Source organism: Echinops telfairi, unplaced genomic scaffold (genome assembly GCF_000313985.2).
Source record: "Echinops telfairi isolate 266 unplaced genomic scaffold, ASM31398v2 ScPeMD7_24;HRSCAF=84, whole genome shotgun sequence".
Lineage (NCBI taxonomy): Eukaryota > Metazoa > Chordata > Mammalia > Afrosoricida > Tenrecidae > Echinops > Echinops telfairi.
The window spans coordinates 3,395,306-3,412,938 of record NW_022103921.1 but is presented as its reverse complement, the minus strand read 5'-3'; the positions used below and the strand labels follow the sequence as shown (position 1 = coordinate 3,412,938).

Genomic DNA, 17,633 nt, shown 5'->3' with positions numbered 1-17,633 from the left:
AATATACATAAGTAAAAACACGCAGAGGTAAAAAAAAAAAAAAGCATAGATTAAATGTCTGGTTGCAAGTTGCCCCACCTAGCAACATTATGAAAAATGAGTTCTAGTAGTTGGGTCCCCAGCAATCAAAGATCAGTTAAGACATCTCCAAAACGGCCATGGGGAATTTGATGTGTGTATGATGGTGTAAGGACACCAGGCAAGCTGTACTAAGGTTTTCAGAAACAGTTTCTACTGGACAGAAAGAATACCTTTTGTCAAGTTACAATTCTTTCATGAGCAAATACAGTACAGTGCAGCTTATACTTATTTATAAACGTTTGGTAGGTGTCTCTTCTAAGAGTATATTCTATTTCAGAAAGCTATCCATACTGTCCATGAGGCAAAGAGCCATTCTCAGTGCACAGGCATCCATTTACACTACCTTCAGGAGCGTCTCTGGGTGCTTTTCTATTCTGATCTCCCCGTCCATTATCTTCTTTGTAGAGCAAAATGTGCGTGTCTCCAACTGACAGCCAGGAATGCTAAATCTCGTACTTTGTCAAGTGATCCCATACCCACTGGCTATAAATATAGAAGGCTACAGAGACAAGTACCTACGGGGTAAGCTACCTACGTTTGTCTCTTTGAAGGGGGCTACTTTTTCACGTGGCCTACAGTCTTTCCAACGTGTTAAATCATTTTCTCCGACCCAAAACCTAAACGACTGAGCAGCCAAAAGCTGTCTTTTTCTTGGAAGTCAAGGTCACACGCAGTCTAGCGTGCCCATACACGCTTTAACCTTTGGCAGATATTTCCCCAAGAAGACGTCCGTTTTGAGATGGTGATCCACAACGAAAACCCCCTTTTGATAACAGGGATAGAAACTTACCGCCCCTCGATATTTTCCTTGGTGAGGAGCTGGCGTTCGCGTCATGCCAAGCCTGTGCCTCTTTGTAAATACCGTCACCAGAATGAAGGGGGCTGGGGGTCCAGGTCCCCATCTCTGGGTTCTTGTCATCCTCGGAGAAAGGATTCAGGGGAGAGACAGGAAAAAGCAAGGGAATGCGTGAATTTATTAAAGAGTTACAGCAGCGTGGAATGTGCCGGTGGACATCCTAGCTGGCTGGGAAATTGAAGATTTTTATACTGCTCATGGCAGACCTTCTGCTACTGAGCGGAAGGTTCAGTGGGCCTTCTGTTATTGGCTGGCTTTCCATCATGTACCGCCCCTTTACAGATGTTGAGCCTGTACCCCAAATTAATGCCATGTCCTTTTGGTCCAGCCTGGCCCCTGGCTAGATTCTTCCTGCCATTCCAAGGGTCAGGTGGGGGTTGGGCATTTATCTTACTCATCTCGGCCTTTGCCTTTTACTGCCCCACCCCACCCTTCCCTTCCCTTCTTGAAAACCATTGATGACAGAAATTAGTCTCTTTGTCCTGGGAATCTGTTAATAAAGGTAACTAATATGCTTTTACCTCTCTGTGCTCGGAATTCCTTTCATTTTTCCCGTTCTTCCTTGTCCTTGGATCTAGCTGGCCTGTCTGTCGATCCATAATGATTCATTTCCGTTGTGTAAAACAACCCTGTGAGGTACATTCTTCAAAGAACTCCCATTTTTACGGTGGGAAACGGAAGTGAAGTAACTCGCCCACTGTCCCACAACTGTGACAGCCTGCGCTCCGAGGGGAATCCGGGCAGTCTAGCTCTAGGAATTCTCCCATGTGGTTTGTTTCTCTTGATGCCGATCCACACCGGTCAAATAGCAATCTGACTTTGTGTCTTGCACTGGGATTATGTGATGGATTTTCTCTTTTGCATATTTGATTGACAGCATTTATGAATGCAGCCTGTTGTGCAAGTGTAGTCGGCACAGGTGTCAGAATCGAGTTGTTCAACGTGGTCCGCAAGTGAGGCTGCAGGTGTTCAAAACTGAAAAGAAGGGGTGGGGAGTACGCTGCCTGGATGACATTGATCGAGGGACATTTATTTGCATTTATTCAGGTAAGCCATCATCCTGTGATAGGACCTTCATTTCTGGGTCCTTGGTTTAGCGTTCAGGACTCCTGATACCTTATAGCAAAGATTGAGCAACAGGGAAGTGACTGGGAACCTGAACACTGAGGGATGAGATACTTCAGGAGATGCCAGAAGGTCCAGAAAACTGGGTTACTGCATGAGGGCCTGTCAGGTAAAGGCAGGCCTGTTTGTCACATGACCACAGATGCTTTAAGGTAAGGGAAGACCTTACCTTAATAGCTAACATACCCAGGTAAAGATGATCAGATCAGACTGCCTTGTTGAATGATTTTACCTAAATTCATATTGTTATAAAATCTGCATGTAGTGATTGAGGCAGTCACAGAAGGCAACACTCTATTTCAGAGATTCCGGAGGAAGTCACAGCTTCAGAGCAGGGCTTCCGCGCCGTGTGTTCTAGTTGTGGGATTACTGATTCTTTCAGGCCAGAGCCCCTGGGCCCGATGTGTTGGGGTCCCATTTACCCTAGAGTGTGTCTCACCCATTTACCATGCAGAAATCCACATTTCAGGATGGGAAACATGGCGCTAGAGTTACTGAAAAGAAATAGGCGAGACAGAATCTGGACAATTAAGCATCAAGGACCAAAAGTAGCCTCACCTGAAATTCTAAGTTCACCCCAGAATTCTGATCTGATCATTTTTACCTGGGCACGTTAGCTATTAAAGTAAGGTTTTCCCTTACCTTAAAGCATCTGTGGTCATGTGACAAACAGGCCTGCCTTTACCTGACAGGCCTGCAAGAAGCAACTGAGAGAATGATCACAATTCAGAGTGGTAACACTCAGTTCTCTACCAAATAGCACCTATCCTGCTGTGAAGTGCTATCAAATTGATTCTGAGTCATAGAAACCCATGTGACTTAGCAGAACTGCCCCCATGGAATTTTCTTGGCTCTTAAGTTTGATAGAAGCAGATTCCCCATCCTGAGTGGATTCAACCCAGCAACCTTTTGGTTATCATTCTAGCTCTTAACTGTTTGTGCCACGGATGCCTGTGTATCTGATTTTTCAAAATAACTCTTAGATGAAATTCAATTGCCTGACTAAAGGAACTGAAATTCTCCTTTGTACTCGAGCTGAAACCTAGTGTGAGCAGACACACAAGACGACAATCCCAAGGTCAAGGACTTTGAAATCATTGGACTTTGTACAAATCTATGTTGCTTTTGAGGTTGCCCAATAATTGGCAACTTGGAACTGCCCTGTATTTGTTATTTTCATATGTTTCTTTACTTTTTGTAACGTCTTAGTTCAAATGGTTTTGCATCAGTGAATGAGTGTTATAGAAATTGTTTCCTTGTGTCTAACCCTCAGTTTTCTTTTTTTTTTTGCATATTAATATTAATGTGTATTTATTAACTGTATATTTAACACTAAATGTAAAATACACTTTGTTTATGCTCTCTTTTTTTTTAAACATTTTATTAGGGGCTCATACAACTGTTATCGCAATCCATACACACATCAATTGTGTAAAGCGCATTTGTACATCATTCTCAAAACATTTTCTCTCCACTTAAACCCCCGACATTAGGTCCTCATTTTCCCCCTCCCTCCCCGCTCCCCCCTCCCTCATGAGCCCTTGATAGTTTATAAATTGTTATTTTGTCATATCTTGCCCTGACCCTCAGTTTTCTTAAGCAGCGTACTGTCACTTAAATTTTCTAATCTGTATAATTGAATCTTTCGCATAATTTAGTCTAAAAGACTTTCCTATAAATGTAGTTTCCTTTTCTCACTAGAATTTTAAATTCTATACTATTAACTATATTAATAGTATTATTACTTGAATTGCCAGATATCCTATAAAGATTACTTATATTATTTCTCAAAAAGTTGATATGCTGCCTCTGAACAGGACCCAAAATCTATGTAAACCTTAGATGTATGAAAGGGTTGGGAGCTCTACACTCAATCATAAGCCCAATCCAAGAACAATCAGTCCTGAAGATATGGCCCTCCTGAACAATTACCTTTATGAAGATGGGGGGTTATGGCAAAGTGTGGTGAAGAAGTCTCAGGTGGTGGTATCAGCAAAAATAGTGTATGAAGTCTTAGGGCTTGTCACCAACAAGCAGTCTTCTAAGTGAGGTGTCAGATCCATCCCCACAGATGTATCACATCGGCCTGTGTGAGAAAAGGAGTTTAAGTCCCTGAATTTCCTTTGGAGACCATCATGACCTTGTGCTAATGGTCTCTCTCCTGCTGATGGTCTTTCTCTCTGTCTTGATTAAAACTTCATAACTGTTCTCCTTAAATGAAAGAGAAAGAAAAAAGTTAGTCAGCTTCATGTACAGTGCCAGAAGCTGTCCAGGAAGTATCTCTGACGTCATCTGCACTGTTACCAAAAAGGCACTTCACCTGTTTCTCTGGCCTTCATGACCTGTGAGAGCAGCCAGTTGCTGATTTTAACTTGTTAACTGTCATTTTGACCCCTTAAAGGAAAGTGCATAGACTCTGGACAAAGATTTTAATCATACTCTAGGACTTAGTATGAGAGCAATAAGTAACATATTACCATAAATTTAAGTAATTTCCTTATGAAGAAGGTATAATTTTCCATGATAAAGCATCTTTAACGACATATAAAGGCTATATGCTTAAATACTAAAGTTCAGTATTTGAATTTTCTAGAATGCTTTCTGATCCATCTTTTTGTTTCATAGTACTGTGGATGAATGAATCACTTTCATGTAGTATCAGACGACAACTGCTTCTATTAGATGCCCTTATTTGTTCATGTACTGGAAAATAAGAAATAAATTCTCCATTAGGCACGTATTTCTTCTTTTTCTTTTTAACCAGGTTTGTAGCCTGAATTCATGTGTTTATTCTGGAAATGAGGTAAACCACCCTGGGTTCTCTAGTTATAGAGCAGAAATAGAGAGGTGTCTGTTTGCTGCTTAGCAGTTACCTTGTGTTCAAACTCTTACGTTGTTTCTCTTAGGAAGATTACTAAGCAGAGCTAACACTGAGAAATCAGGTGCTGTTGATGAAAATGGAAAAGAAAAGGACACGATCCAAAATACATTTTCAAAAAAGAGGAAAATGGGAAGTGCGTGTTCAGAATGTGAGGTGGAAGTTATCCCGTTAGAACTGGAAGCACTCCCTAGAGGGGCTGAAGCTGAGGAGTGTCCCCCCAAGTTCAGTAATGAATACAAAGAGCCAATTAGGTAAGAATGATCAAAATTGATTGAAATACTGTTGGTCAAGAATGGTACTTATATTTCTTGCATTGTTACACCCTAGCACCCCACTCCTATACACTCCTATATTTGAAAAATCCTATTATCTTTTCATTTCCTTTTTCCACAAAGTTGTACATTACACACTGAGAAAGTGAAGATGCTTAGATTCCTAGGCTTTTACTTGCATAACTTTATACATGTTTTCTATATATATATTCATAGTTTTGTTGCTTTTTACATTTTTGATTACCATTTAATTTACAGACCTTCTATATAGGCTTCTTTCATCTTTTAACATACTTCAGAAATGGTTGACTTCAAAATATAAGTATATTTCTCTAGTGAGAGATAGGCATGCGTGTTCTTTATTTAAATTAATGTCTAATAATAGATATTTATATATCTGTGTTACCTATATTTTAAGGTCCAATAAAGAGGATTTTTAGTGGTGTAAAGAATAACTTTTTCTTTTTTTTTTTCTTCAGGGAAATGAAGTGTAATAATAGTTCACGAATCCCATATCATTCAGTCATTAGAAGTTCAAAACATAAGGCATCAATTTTTCAATACAATGGGAAAAAGCTGGTAAAAACGGTAAATAGTAAATTAGGCCTTCTGAGAATATGAACTATTTATTATCTCACCTTTTCTACCTAGTTTAAATTGCGTGTGCTACTTAGGCAAGCTGTTGAAGTATAGAGACAGTATTTTATTTATTTCTTATTCCCCCATGGCAATTGGCATGTTCTCAACTTAGATATATGAATAATACGTTAGTCATGATTTGGTGACAGACTTCACCAAGACTGAGAAGCAAGTCATTCTGATGTAGAGTAGCCTTGGTGAGAGAGACGCACCTGAACAAAAGAATAATTCAGAAAGTGACATTTTACATTACTCTCGTATTACTCGGAACTAAGAAGGGTAGTAGGAGACTGAAACTCGGTGTTCCACAGTAGTGCCTGTTGATTAGAAAATTAAGCACTGTTATATATCGGTGTCGTGCAAACAGTTGCCTTTTGCATCGTAACAGTCCACTAGTACTTATCAGTGTCAGATAATGACGGAAATAGAGAGTCACAGGATCATATAGAGCTGGGTTTGACCTGCACTTCTTACCAGTGTGGTGACATCTCTATGCCTATTTTTCTTTATACCATAAAGGATAATTGTTTCTGTCTCAGACTTAGGGTGATTAAATGAAATAAACTTCATTGCTTAGCACAACACTTGCCTCCCTTTTAAGTGGTCAATTATTGACCTTTCAAGTACCGAACTTGAATAGTAATACCAAAACCTACTGCCATCAAGTCTGCTACAGCTTAGAGCAGCGGTTCTCAACCTTCCTAATGCCACGACCCTTTAATACAGTTCCTCATGTTGTGGTGGTGACCCCCCAACCATAAAATTATTTCCGTTGCTACTTCATAACTGTCATTTTGCTCCTGTTCTGAATCGGGTGAGCCCTGTGAAAGGGTTGTTTGACCCCTAGAGGGGTAGTTACCCACAAGTTGAGAACCCCTGCCTTCAAGTGACCCTATGTAGGATTCCCAAGACTAGATCTCCATGGAAGCAAAGATCTCCCTTTTCTCCCTTGGAGCAGCTGCTGGTTTTGAACTGCTTACTTTATGGTTAGCAACCAAAAGCCTAACTCATAGCACACCAGGGTTCCTTAGAATAATGATGGTCAACATTTATTCACCACATCACAATAATTTTAGAATATTTTCTTCTTTTATTAATTATTAGCATGCATTTCCTCCCACCATCTCCTGCCATACCCCCAACGAATCATTAATCCAGTTACTGTCTCTATAGATTTACCTGTCTTGGATTTCATATACAGAAAAATATACCGCAAAAAAAACCCAATGTAAAACAGAAAAAAACCTCAATAGAAAAAGTAGAAAATATTAAGAACTAGAACGGATTTAAATTAGTCAAAAGGGAGGTCTAGTGATAAGCTGTTAAATTTTAACTAATATCTGTAGTCATCCGCTTTCCAATGAGGCTGTGATCTCTATGAAAGCTGACTGCCACTCTGTGGAGCAGCTGGTCGGCCTGAACCGCTGACCTTCTGTATGAAACAGTGTACTGAGTCTTTGTTCACTGTGGCTGACTAAAATGCCTAAAAATAAGCTTGTAGCATAGAAGAGGCTTACCTAGGTTTTCTCAATTCGTGCAAAAACTCCATATGACATCAGCTGTGAGCCTTTTCCAAATCATGCCGATAGCCTATGAAGATTGCAACTTGATGAAAGAGGCCCAACTTCTTCTCCCTGACAAGATATTAAAGATACCTTTGTTTTCTTTTAAGGGATTTACTTCTTCAGAGTCTGTCACCTCAGAAGAGAATCATGGATCGGAACCCAGTCTGGTACAGCCGAATTCTCAAGCCACGGAAACCAAAGGTAGCCGTGTTTCCCTCGGGTGGCCTGCCTCTGGCCTACAGTTTTGTCCCTCTGTTGCTCAGTTCTTCTGGCTGCTTCTCAGACGTCACAACCACCGGCATGCTTGATTCCGCATGAAAAGTACAACTAGATCAGAAGTTGGCAAATTGATTTATAGGCCAAATCCAACTTCCTTTTGTATGACCCAAGAGCTTAGGATGGTTTCACATTTTTAATGGTTCAAGAAAATAGTATCTCATGACGCTTGAAAAATAATTGAAGTGACGGTCAAGGTATACTGGAGAACAGCCACATGCATTCATTAACTTACCGATTGACTGCTGTCGGGCTTCAAGAACAAAGTTGAGCACTTGCAACAGAGATCATGGGGCCCACAGATGTTTACTTAACAAAGATTGTTTTCTGATGACTGGTCTAGACGCCATCTTGAGCTGATAAATGGTAGAACGGGGCAGGTGAGACAAGTCTTGGCTCTACAGAATCAGTGGATGACTTTAGAGCCATTGTCTAAAGAAGTCTTTTTCAAATCCCACATTGGGCTCCTGTAAAGATGAAGACACTTTGCTCTATTGGTCCTGCAGAAGTCTAGCCGACACTGCCGAGAGGCTGCCCCTCTGAGAGGATGCTCAGAGGGACTAGCAAAAAGCTGAAGTGCTTGTCCCTCCCAGTCTCTGTTTTCTCTTATCTCAGTTGCATAGTTAATATTACAACAGGGGGACCTTGATTTTTGGTACTTTCTCATCTTACTGTAGTATATTTGCGAGCAGAGAGGGAGACATTGTTGAACTGCCCTTTTGGGGGAGAACTCTCCAGCCACTGCTGCCTCTTTTCCCCTTGAGCCTTCTTGCATGTGCACTCCCAACTCCCCACTTGGTCTTGAAAAATGCAAACTGGGGGGAATAGAAAAGGTCTATCAAGAAAACAAATCTTATGAGAAGCTGCTATTATTATTTTGCCATTTAATGCATATAAGCATGATTACCGTTGTTTTTTGGTCTTGCCATTTTCACTGAATGCTACAACATAGGTAATAGGCCTTCCAACACTCATCATTATATATTCTCATGGCTCACAGGTAACCCGTGAATTGTGAAATATCACTCCTTTTAGGAATAGCAACCAGCAACTAATAATTATGTCGTGAATATTCGTTTTACAGAAAAACCATTTCTTTGTGCCCTTGAATTAGTTGGCACAAGACACTTTTTTGTAAAGAGAGCATATTATCCCATTGATACGTAGTCATACTTTTGAAGTCTCCACAAAGCATTTCCCTTACTGAGGATGCAATCTCTTTATTTCAAAATACTGTAGATTACGAGAGTATGATTGTCCGGTCATCTGGCCAAACCACAAAGTCCTGCTGTGTACAAAATCCATACCGATGCACTTGCTGCTCCTGGAACTTGAGGAAAGTGGCTCTGATAGGTTTTCTCAGGCCTCTCAATAAGTTGATTGTACCTTCCTAAGCTCCCACTGCTATTACAACTCTTTGGAATATACGTAAATGCAGCAACAGAACTGGAGAGGAAAATCCGTTTGTAGGGAGCACAAGGGAGCAATATATAGGCACATAAAAACTGATTATAGTGTAATGGAAAGAAGGCAGATGCCAAACAGTTCTGGGTCTGTCTGCATTTTTCATTATTATGGGTAGAGTGATCCTTTAAGTCTTCAGAGGCTCGGTATTTCATTTGTAAAATTATAACACATTGGGGCCATGAATGTACAAATGTGCTTTACATAATGGATGGATGTATGGATTGTGATAATAGTTGTATGAGCCCCTAATAAAACGATTGAAAAAAATTTTTTTAATTAAAAACTTTTAAAAAATTATAACACATTATAAGGATTAGCATTCATTAAAGCAACTAGCATGTCATTAATACGGTTAACCTCAATGTTATTGCTCAATTAAGTGTACTGTCTGACAGTATCTTCCAAATTTCTATTAGAGGACTCAACCTCTGATCAAGTTGAAAATTTGGAAGACATGGTGCTGAGTGAATCAGATGTGATAGATATAACCAAATGTAGAGAAACCCCACCTGAGATCAAGTTTACCCAAGCACTCCCATTGGATAATCAGAGGACAATGAAGAAGTTTGAAGTTCAGACGCCCCAAGAGGAGAAATCTTCAGCATCTCAAAGTCAGCAGGCCGTTTGTGGTGAAGAATCGCCTAATGAAATCAAATATACCTCATCTGATGGTCCAAGGAAGTTCAATACAGGGAATATATTTTTATTGGATGCTACGAAAGAAGGAAATGTGGGCCGCTTCCTGAATGTGCGTATCTGGGTTGAAATTCCTATTTCTAAGCAACTTATACTTCTTAGCAAAATCAGGAGATTATGATTCGCAGACAAAAGCCAAAGAGCTTGGATTAATTCCCAGCCCTTTTAGTAGCTAGCTGTGTGGCCTTGGCCATGCCGGGTAACCTCTGTATGCCTTCGTTCCCTTCCAGAATTGGGAACTGATAACAGTAACTGTCTGAAGGGGATTGATATCACTTAAAACACAGGAAACATTTACCTTTAAAAATCCTATAAAAATGATATATAAGAATAGTTACTCCAGCGTATTCAAAGGTTGAGATTAAAAAGTGAGGGCGAGAAATGTGACCCAGTTCACATATCCTTTGAAAAGTTCCAGGTTAGCACACTGCCTCCGATACGGTTTTTCTCTCTCTCATCTGTTAGAGGTCTTCCTCCTTGTGTTGTCGCCTTGACCTTTTCCTTAACGAGAGAATGAAGGAAGGAAATGAGTGGCCCGGGGTTTTTCAGGCATTCCCTTTGGCGACGCCGTCAGAGTGAGCTCAGTACCTCCCTTCTAGATGTGACCTTTGTTTTGTGCTGAGTGAAAAATGCTCATGAATTACATGTATTGGGCTGCTGTTAGAAGAGGAAATGCTCTTAAGTCAGAAAACATTTCTTTGCTGGGTGAATCTGCTTATTTGACTTTTCCTTTTTATGGTACCTAGTTAGGACATGATCAATAAGGAATAGAATTCTCCAGCTCGCTGCCCGCATCCACTAATTACTGTTCTCTGTCGCACTTTGCCCGAAAAGTTTCCAAACTTATTTGGCCTTTTCCCAAACATAGTTGACTCAGAACTCCCTTGGCAGTTAAAAACTTTGAACTGTAGCCCATAATCATGCAGCCCCATTTGAGCCTTCCAAGGAGCCCTGGTGGCTTAGTGGTAACACACACACACACACACACACACACACACACACACACACCCCTCCTACTATGGAAAACACTCACAATCCCCATGCCACCTGAATCCCTCACTTGTTTGTGGAGGGAAAAAAACCAGCTTTCTGTTTTTATTTTTATGCATCAATAATACACATCTGGTTCGAAAATTACAGCGAAATTAAAAACCATATCTTGAAAAGTAGAGTTCCATTTATCTCCCCCCCAACTCCATGCTCTATAGGTGTTTTTTATTACTTTAAATACTCATCCAGTGTTTTTTAATGCATATACAAGTAGGTACATATTGTTCTTTCTCTGTCTCTTACATAAAAGGAAGCTTATTAAAGTCAGTGTTCTATCTGCCCATAACAGTACACACAGATAATACGCTTTTAGTATCTTGATAGTGTTTTAAAACTACGCATAATGTTTTCGGCAGCTGCTTGTTTCTAAACCTGATTAAACATAGTGCTCATTGGATAATCTTGTATGTAGATTATCTTGTATATGTGCTGATATATCTGTAGGATATATTCTCAGGGCTAGGCAGCTGCATTCTGAAAGAATAGCTGCACTTATTATAATAAATATGGGCAGATTAATTGTCTAGGTGTTTGCATTTCTACCAGCAAGCTACTGGAGTGTCCTAACAGCTTTTCCGAATGGGTTCCATCTAATTAAAAGAACTTGCATGGTGTGTGTGTGTGTGTGTGTGTGTGTGTGTGTGTGTGTGTGTGTGTGTATTTAGCTGGAAGGAAAAATGTAAGATATGCTAGAAACCCAGTAGTGCTCTCAATATTACTTCTAAAGTTCAAGGTGTCAACCTTATTCGATTGATAACTTGTCTTTTTAATTTTTTTCTCCAACAGCATAGTTGTTGCCCAAATCTCTTGGTACAGAATGTCTTTGCAGAGTCACATGACAGGAATTTTCCAATGGTAGCATTCTTCACCAACAGGTTTGAAATGTATTTTGTTCATATGATGGAATTCGGGAATTGTGACTTTAAGAAATAACGGTGACAAGTTGTTTTTCTGCAGTGTTCTATCGATGACATGAAAAAGGGAAACACATTCGATTACCCCAGAGTTTCTGGTGTTCTCGAATATTTAATTGTCCTTAGTCAAAAATTTTGAACAGCTGAAATTGCAGTTCTTTTCCTCACGTAGAATTACTGCCTGAGAGGGGTTTCAGGGAGGAGATGAGCCAGTCAGGGTGCGATGTAACAACGATGAGAAATACAACTTTCCTCTAGTTCCTAAATGTTTCCTCCCCGCTCCCACTACCATGACTCGAATTCGATCTTGCCAGTCTGGCTAGACCAGAGGAGGTACACTGGTACAGATAAGAACTGAAAATCCAGGGAATCCAGGACGGATGAGCCCTGTGGGACCAGTGGTGTGAGCGGCAAAACAGGGAGGGTAGAGGGAGAGTGGGTAGGAAAGAGGGAACCGATTACATGGAACTGTGTGTGACCTCCTCCCTGGGGGACAGACAACCGAAAAGTGGATGAAGGGAGACGTCGGACAGGGCAAGATATGACAAAATACCCATTTATAAACTATCAAGGGCTCATAAGGGAGGGGGGAGCGGGGAGGGAGGGGGGAAATGAGGACCTAATGTCGGGGGTTTCAATGGAGAGAAAATGTTTTGAGAAACGATGTACAAATGCGCTTTACACAATTGATGTGTGTATGGATTGGGATGACAGTTGTATGAGCCCCTAATAAAATGCTAAAAAAAAAAAAAACACCTTAAAAAAAAAAAACAAACAAAAAAAAACCCTAAAAAAAAAAAAAAAAGAAGAATTACTGCCTGACAACGAATGTACAGATGTGCTTGTCACAAAGGATGGATGTATGGATTGTGATAGGAGTTATATGAGCCCCTAATAAAATGATTTTTTTTTTTAAATGTACATCACTACTTGCTGGGGGAGAACCATAAAACAAGCTAAATAAATCAATAAAGGATTATGGGCATAAATTGTGATAAAACTGTGCCAGTACTCTGGAGGGGAAACAAAGAATTGATGCCTGAAACAGATGAGGATGTTGGGTCTCGCCCAGTTCAGTTCATTGGTATAAATAGCAAAGTTTGCGCACACTAAATGCCGTAACACATTACTGTTCAGCGCACTTTCTTCCTACTGGAAACAAGTTCTGAAGACACTGTTTCTAGGTGTCTTAAGTGCTGCTCTGACACAAACACTGTGTGAGTGACGACTGAGCAGTGATGAGGTTTAGGACTCACCCCGCTCTGCTAGGGCCGCATTAAAATAACTGAAGAAATGGCTCATTTCCAGTGAGGGTCATGTGTACAGCTAAAGGGGTGTTAGAACCGCCACATTTCTTTTGGTGGGAGGCAGAATACAATCCTTAATATTTAGGATTTTAATAATTTTGATATCAAGCTCAAGTGATGATTACTGATGAAAGATCTTAGCTAGTTGATGGAGCTGTGGAGAAAGAATGGATCACATTGAGAATGGCAAATGTGGTTTGTGTCAATGATATAATATGTATTATTTTTCATTTCTACTTTCTAGGTATGTGAAAGCAAGAACAGAGCTAACATGGGATTATGGTTATGAAGCTGGGAGTATGCCTGAGAAAGAAATCCTCTGCCAGTGTGGCACTAATAAGTGTAGGAAAAAAATATTATGACTACGTAGCTCATTTCTATTCATGGGAAAGGAATTTTCATACATTTAGCATTTGTTTATTCCTGCTCTATTCAACTTTACAGAAGTAGGATGGAAGTGTACATTTGAAACTGTACAATTTGTAGCTTGTAAATTATCTATATGAAGAGAAATGTCACAATAGAATTCAGCTGTTTGTCATTGTTGTTTTTGTGGTGATTATCTCTTTAATTCGTCCCCCAAACCAAACCCCCTGGGGTCAAATGCATTCCAACTCATAGTGACCCTAGATGTCCATGGAACTCGAATAGAAGAGAGTGCGCCTGTAGGATTTCCAAGGTTGTCAGTCTTTATGGATGCTGACTGCCACTCTTTCACCGTGGGATTGGCTGGTAGGGTTACACCACCAGTCTTTTGGTTCCTAGCCCATCACTGTAACCACTGTGCCCCCAGAGTTCTTTATACACCCCAAAGTGATATTTTACCTCTGTGCTTAAAAATATTTATTTACCGTATATACTTGTATGTAAGCCGGGTTTTTCAGCACATTTTTAATGCAGTTTTTCTGGTAAAATTAGGTGCCTTGGCTGATATTTGGGTCGGCCTATGCTCAAGTATATACGGTATGTTGAATTCCTGGCAAATCACCTATCAGCATATGAGACTCATCAGATTAATTTTAGTTAAGTCTGATTGATCATTGCTTCTATTATTTGTATGAATTTATAGCAGTACCTTCATTGCTTTTAAAACTTCTTTCGGCCCTTCGTTTAGCTCTCATATTTAGCTTTGCTTATGCAATGATTTCTAGCCTGAAGCCTTCTATGATAATGGCTTATATTGAAGCAACACCCTTAAATAATGACAAAGACCCTGATGTGGTAACTGGTTTAGAAGTAGACCGCATGAACTGACTGCAGTAGAGTAATAGAAAATAAAACAGAGCCATTTATACAGTGACCCTAAAATAGCAAGCCCTGCAGTGTGCCCTTGTACAAAGCACATAATATTTAGAGGCCCCTGAAGATCAGGTTTAATTTCTGTACAGAAAAAAAGGAAAGTATCAGTAGTTTCCCATTTGTTTTATGAAGCTAGCAAGCATACTTTGGAAGCAGAAGTTGGCAAGGACAGGCTGAAGAAGGAAAACTAAACCAGCATCACCCAAGGAAACATTTTAAAATCCTAAAGCCAATATCAACAAATAAAATCCATCTCTGTATATAAAAGATAGGACTACATCATTACCAAGGTAGTGTTATGCCAGGAACAAAAGGATAGTTTCACAAATGAAAATGAATTCGCAGAGGCTGTAGGGGGCAAAATTACAGGGACAGCTTAAATTTTGGTCCAAACCCCTCATAAGGAGAGTGAGGAAATGGTACGGGGACCTTGTTTGATCTCTGGCTATACAATAGAGGAGAATTCAACCCAAAGCCAGTTCTCACAAAGCAGAGATCAGACATGCCTGCACACCCACACCCCCCGTCTTCCTTTGCCCTGTTCTCACACCGACCATCCTTCCCATGGCACTCCTTGTCTGCTGGGTTTGATAACTTGTTGCAGTGGCCACACAATGCACAATTGTTGGGGTTTTAGTAGGAGAACAAGTTCCTAATGCTTTGATCTGTTGCATCTTTTAGCTATGCAGGCAGCCATGTCTGATCCCTGGCTTCTCGTGCATGTCCCTTGACCTCTGCCTCTGTGGGCCAAGAAGCCTGCCCACCATTCTGCCTCACAGCGGAGCCCTGCTCCTCTGCTCTCTCACAGGGAGTGAGAGTCCTCTACACCTTACGTGCATGCGCCTACGTTCCCTGGGTATGAGTTACAAATATGGGTAGAAAAAGAGCATATTACCCAATTTCACTTCCTCACAGAGGAACTAGGATATAGCAAAAGAAGAAAACCCACTGGAAATATTTTCAACAAAATTGATAACAAGAGAGTGCCCAACATCATCAAAACAAAAACTCATATCATTGTGAATGAGGGGGAGTGAGGAGTGGAGACCCAAAGCCCATCTGTAGGCAATTGACATCCCCTCACGGAAGGGTCATGGGGAGGAGATGAGCCATACAACTCCACCGATGAAACATACAACTGTCCTCTAGTTCTTTAATGCTTCCTCCTCCTTATCCCCCACTATCATGATCCCAATTCTGCCTTACAAATCTAGCTAGACCAGAGGATGTACACTGGGACCGATAGGAACTGAGAATCCAGGGTGGATGATCCCATCGGGACCACTGGTGAGAGTGGCGATACCAAGAGGGTGGAGGGCAGGTGGGGTAGGAAGGGGGAACTGATGACGGATCTACATATAACCCCCTCCCTGGGGACGGACAACAGAAAAGTGGGTGAAGGGAGATGTCAGACAGTGCAAGATATGACAAAATAATAATTTATAAATTATCACGGGTTTGTGAGGGAGGGGGAAGCAGGGAGGGGGGGGAAAGGGAGGAGCTGATGCCAGGGGCGTAAGTGGAGAGCAAATGTTTTGAGAATGATGAGGTCAATGAAGGTACAAATGTGCTTTACACAATGTATGTATGGATTGTGAAAGGAGTTGTATGAGCCCTTAATAAAATAATTTTTTAGAAAAGAGTGCCCAAAAATCAGTACGAGTGGCTGGGATCAAATCACGCAAGGATTTACGCAGACATGTTGGGCATATAGCATTGTGTAGGAAGAAAATTGGGAATTTACAGAACACGGTCTTACAACAAGTGCTATTTAGAAGAGAAGAAAATCCCATTCAGGGTGGAATCCTCAGTTAAAAAGATCTGAGAACAGCCAGCAAAGCCTAGAGAAGGTTCCTCAGGCATCATGTTTGGGCGAATGCAATAAAATTCACAAGGATACACTAAAGAACCACGGGAAGATAAATACATAAGCCAAGCTTCCTAATACAAGTCAGCCTCCTAGGGTCTCAGAAATCTAAGAGCAACCTTCCAATCCAGGATAGAGAATTATCCCTAATCCTAAGGAAGATGTATGTGTGTATGGTCATTTTCGGTAATAACAGAGGAGAGAATTCATAGTCTATGAAGCTAGAAGAGCTCCCCTGTCTCAACCCCCATCACCCCATCACAGGATTATCCTGACAGTTTATTTAAACAATAAAGAAGATTGTGAGCAGACATCCTACAAATATTTTAGAAAAGGAAAATTAATGTGCCAATAAGAACATGAAGGCTTATTGGAAAATTATAACCACAAAGCAAGTGAAAAACTCACATTTTCACAGAAACAAGAAAAAGGCTTAGTAGATGTTGAAGCCATGAAAGGGCAACATAAGCCACGAGTAAGCATTAAATTCATAGATACCACTTGACAACTATGCACACAACACATTTTTAAATCTTGAGTTTTAAAAAGAACAGGTTAGAAAACATCTCATTTGTAAACTATGCCAGACTCAGCAATTGTATATATACAAACTGGAGAAAATCTTAACCATGTATCTGAAGATAGATATGTCATAATGTTCAAAAATAATTTAAAACCTGGAAGAGCACAGCTATCCAGTATAACAAGGATCGACGAATTGTTGCCAATTCTAACAGCAGTGCAAAAAGTCCAATTGGATTATTGAGCCAAAATGCAATTTACAGATACATATATAAATTTTAACATATTTCAAAATATTTGTGATAGAAAAATGATAACGCAAAATTCAGAGTATTCAATACCTTCATGAGGACAAGTCATAAATTATTGCTACTAGAATTAGAGTTCAGACATGTATGTACAAGTTTTTTTCCAAACAAACTGTGTTTAAGCATGCCTCTATAATCAATGGATGATTACAAATAAGTTCTCTCAGTAATACAACTTATCTTAGACTTAGGATGACTTCAAGAAAAAGATGATTTTTTTTAAAAATCAGGGCAAATATCAAGTTTTTAACAAACTTCAAGCAGACATCTTCCCAAATCATTAAAGCTTTGCAACAAATTTACAAAACTGCTGCTAAAATAAATGTTTGTAGATAAATATTTTAAGGAAGGTCGGGAAGATATGAAAGATGAGCCAAAATAGACCAGAGCATGTCCCAGAGCTCGAAACAGGAAATCCAGGACAGATAAACCCCTCAGGACCAATAATGAGAGTAGCGATACCAGGAGGGGCAGGGAAGGTGGGTGGAGAAAGGAGGAACTGATTACA

At 40.2% G+C, this 17,633-nt stretch overlaps 1 protein-coding gene across 1 annotated transcript in view; it reads left to right on the top strand.

Annotated features, from left to right (window-relative positions):
- Positions 1-13,675, top strand: part of LOC101644837 (SET domain bifurcated histone lysine methyltransferase 2) — a 44,281-nt gene extending 30,606 nt beyond the window's left edge. The window contains exons 7-14 of the mRNA XM_045289060.1: positions 487-603; positions 1,815-1,984; positions 4,969-5,194; positions 5,695-5,803; positions 7,527-7,620; positions 9,579-9,910; positions 11,695-11,783; positions 13,374-13,675. Coding sequence (XP_045144995.1) covers positions 487-603; positions 1,815-1,984; positions 4,969-5,194; positions 5,695-5,803; positions 7,527-7,620; positions 9,579-9,910; positions 11,695-11,783; positions 13,374-13,491 — 1,255 coding nt within the window. The 3' untranslated portion in view covers positions 13,492-13,675. The remainder of the gene's footprint in view (positions 1-486; positions 604-1,814; positions 1,985-4,968; positions 5,195-5,694; positions 5,804-7,526; positions 7,621-9,578; positions 9,911-11,694; positions 11,784-13,373) is intronic.
- The last annotated feature ends 3,958 nt before the right edge of the window (positions 13,676-17,633 follow it).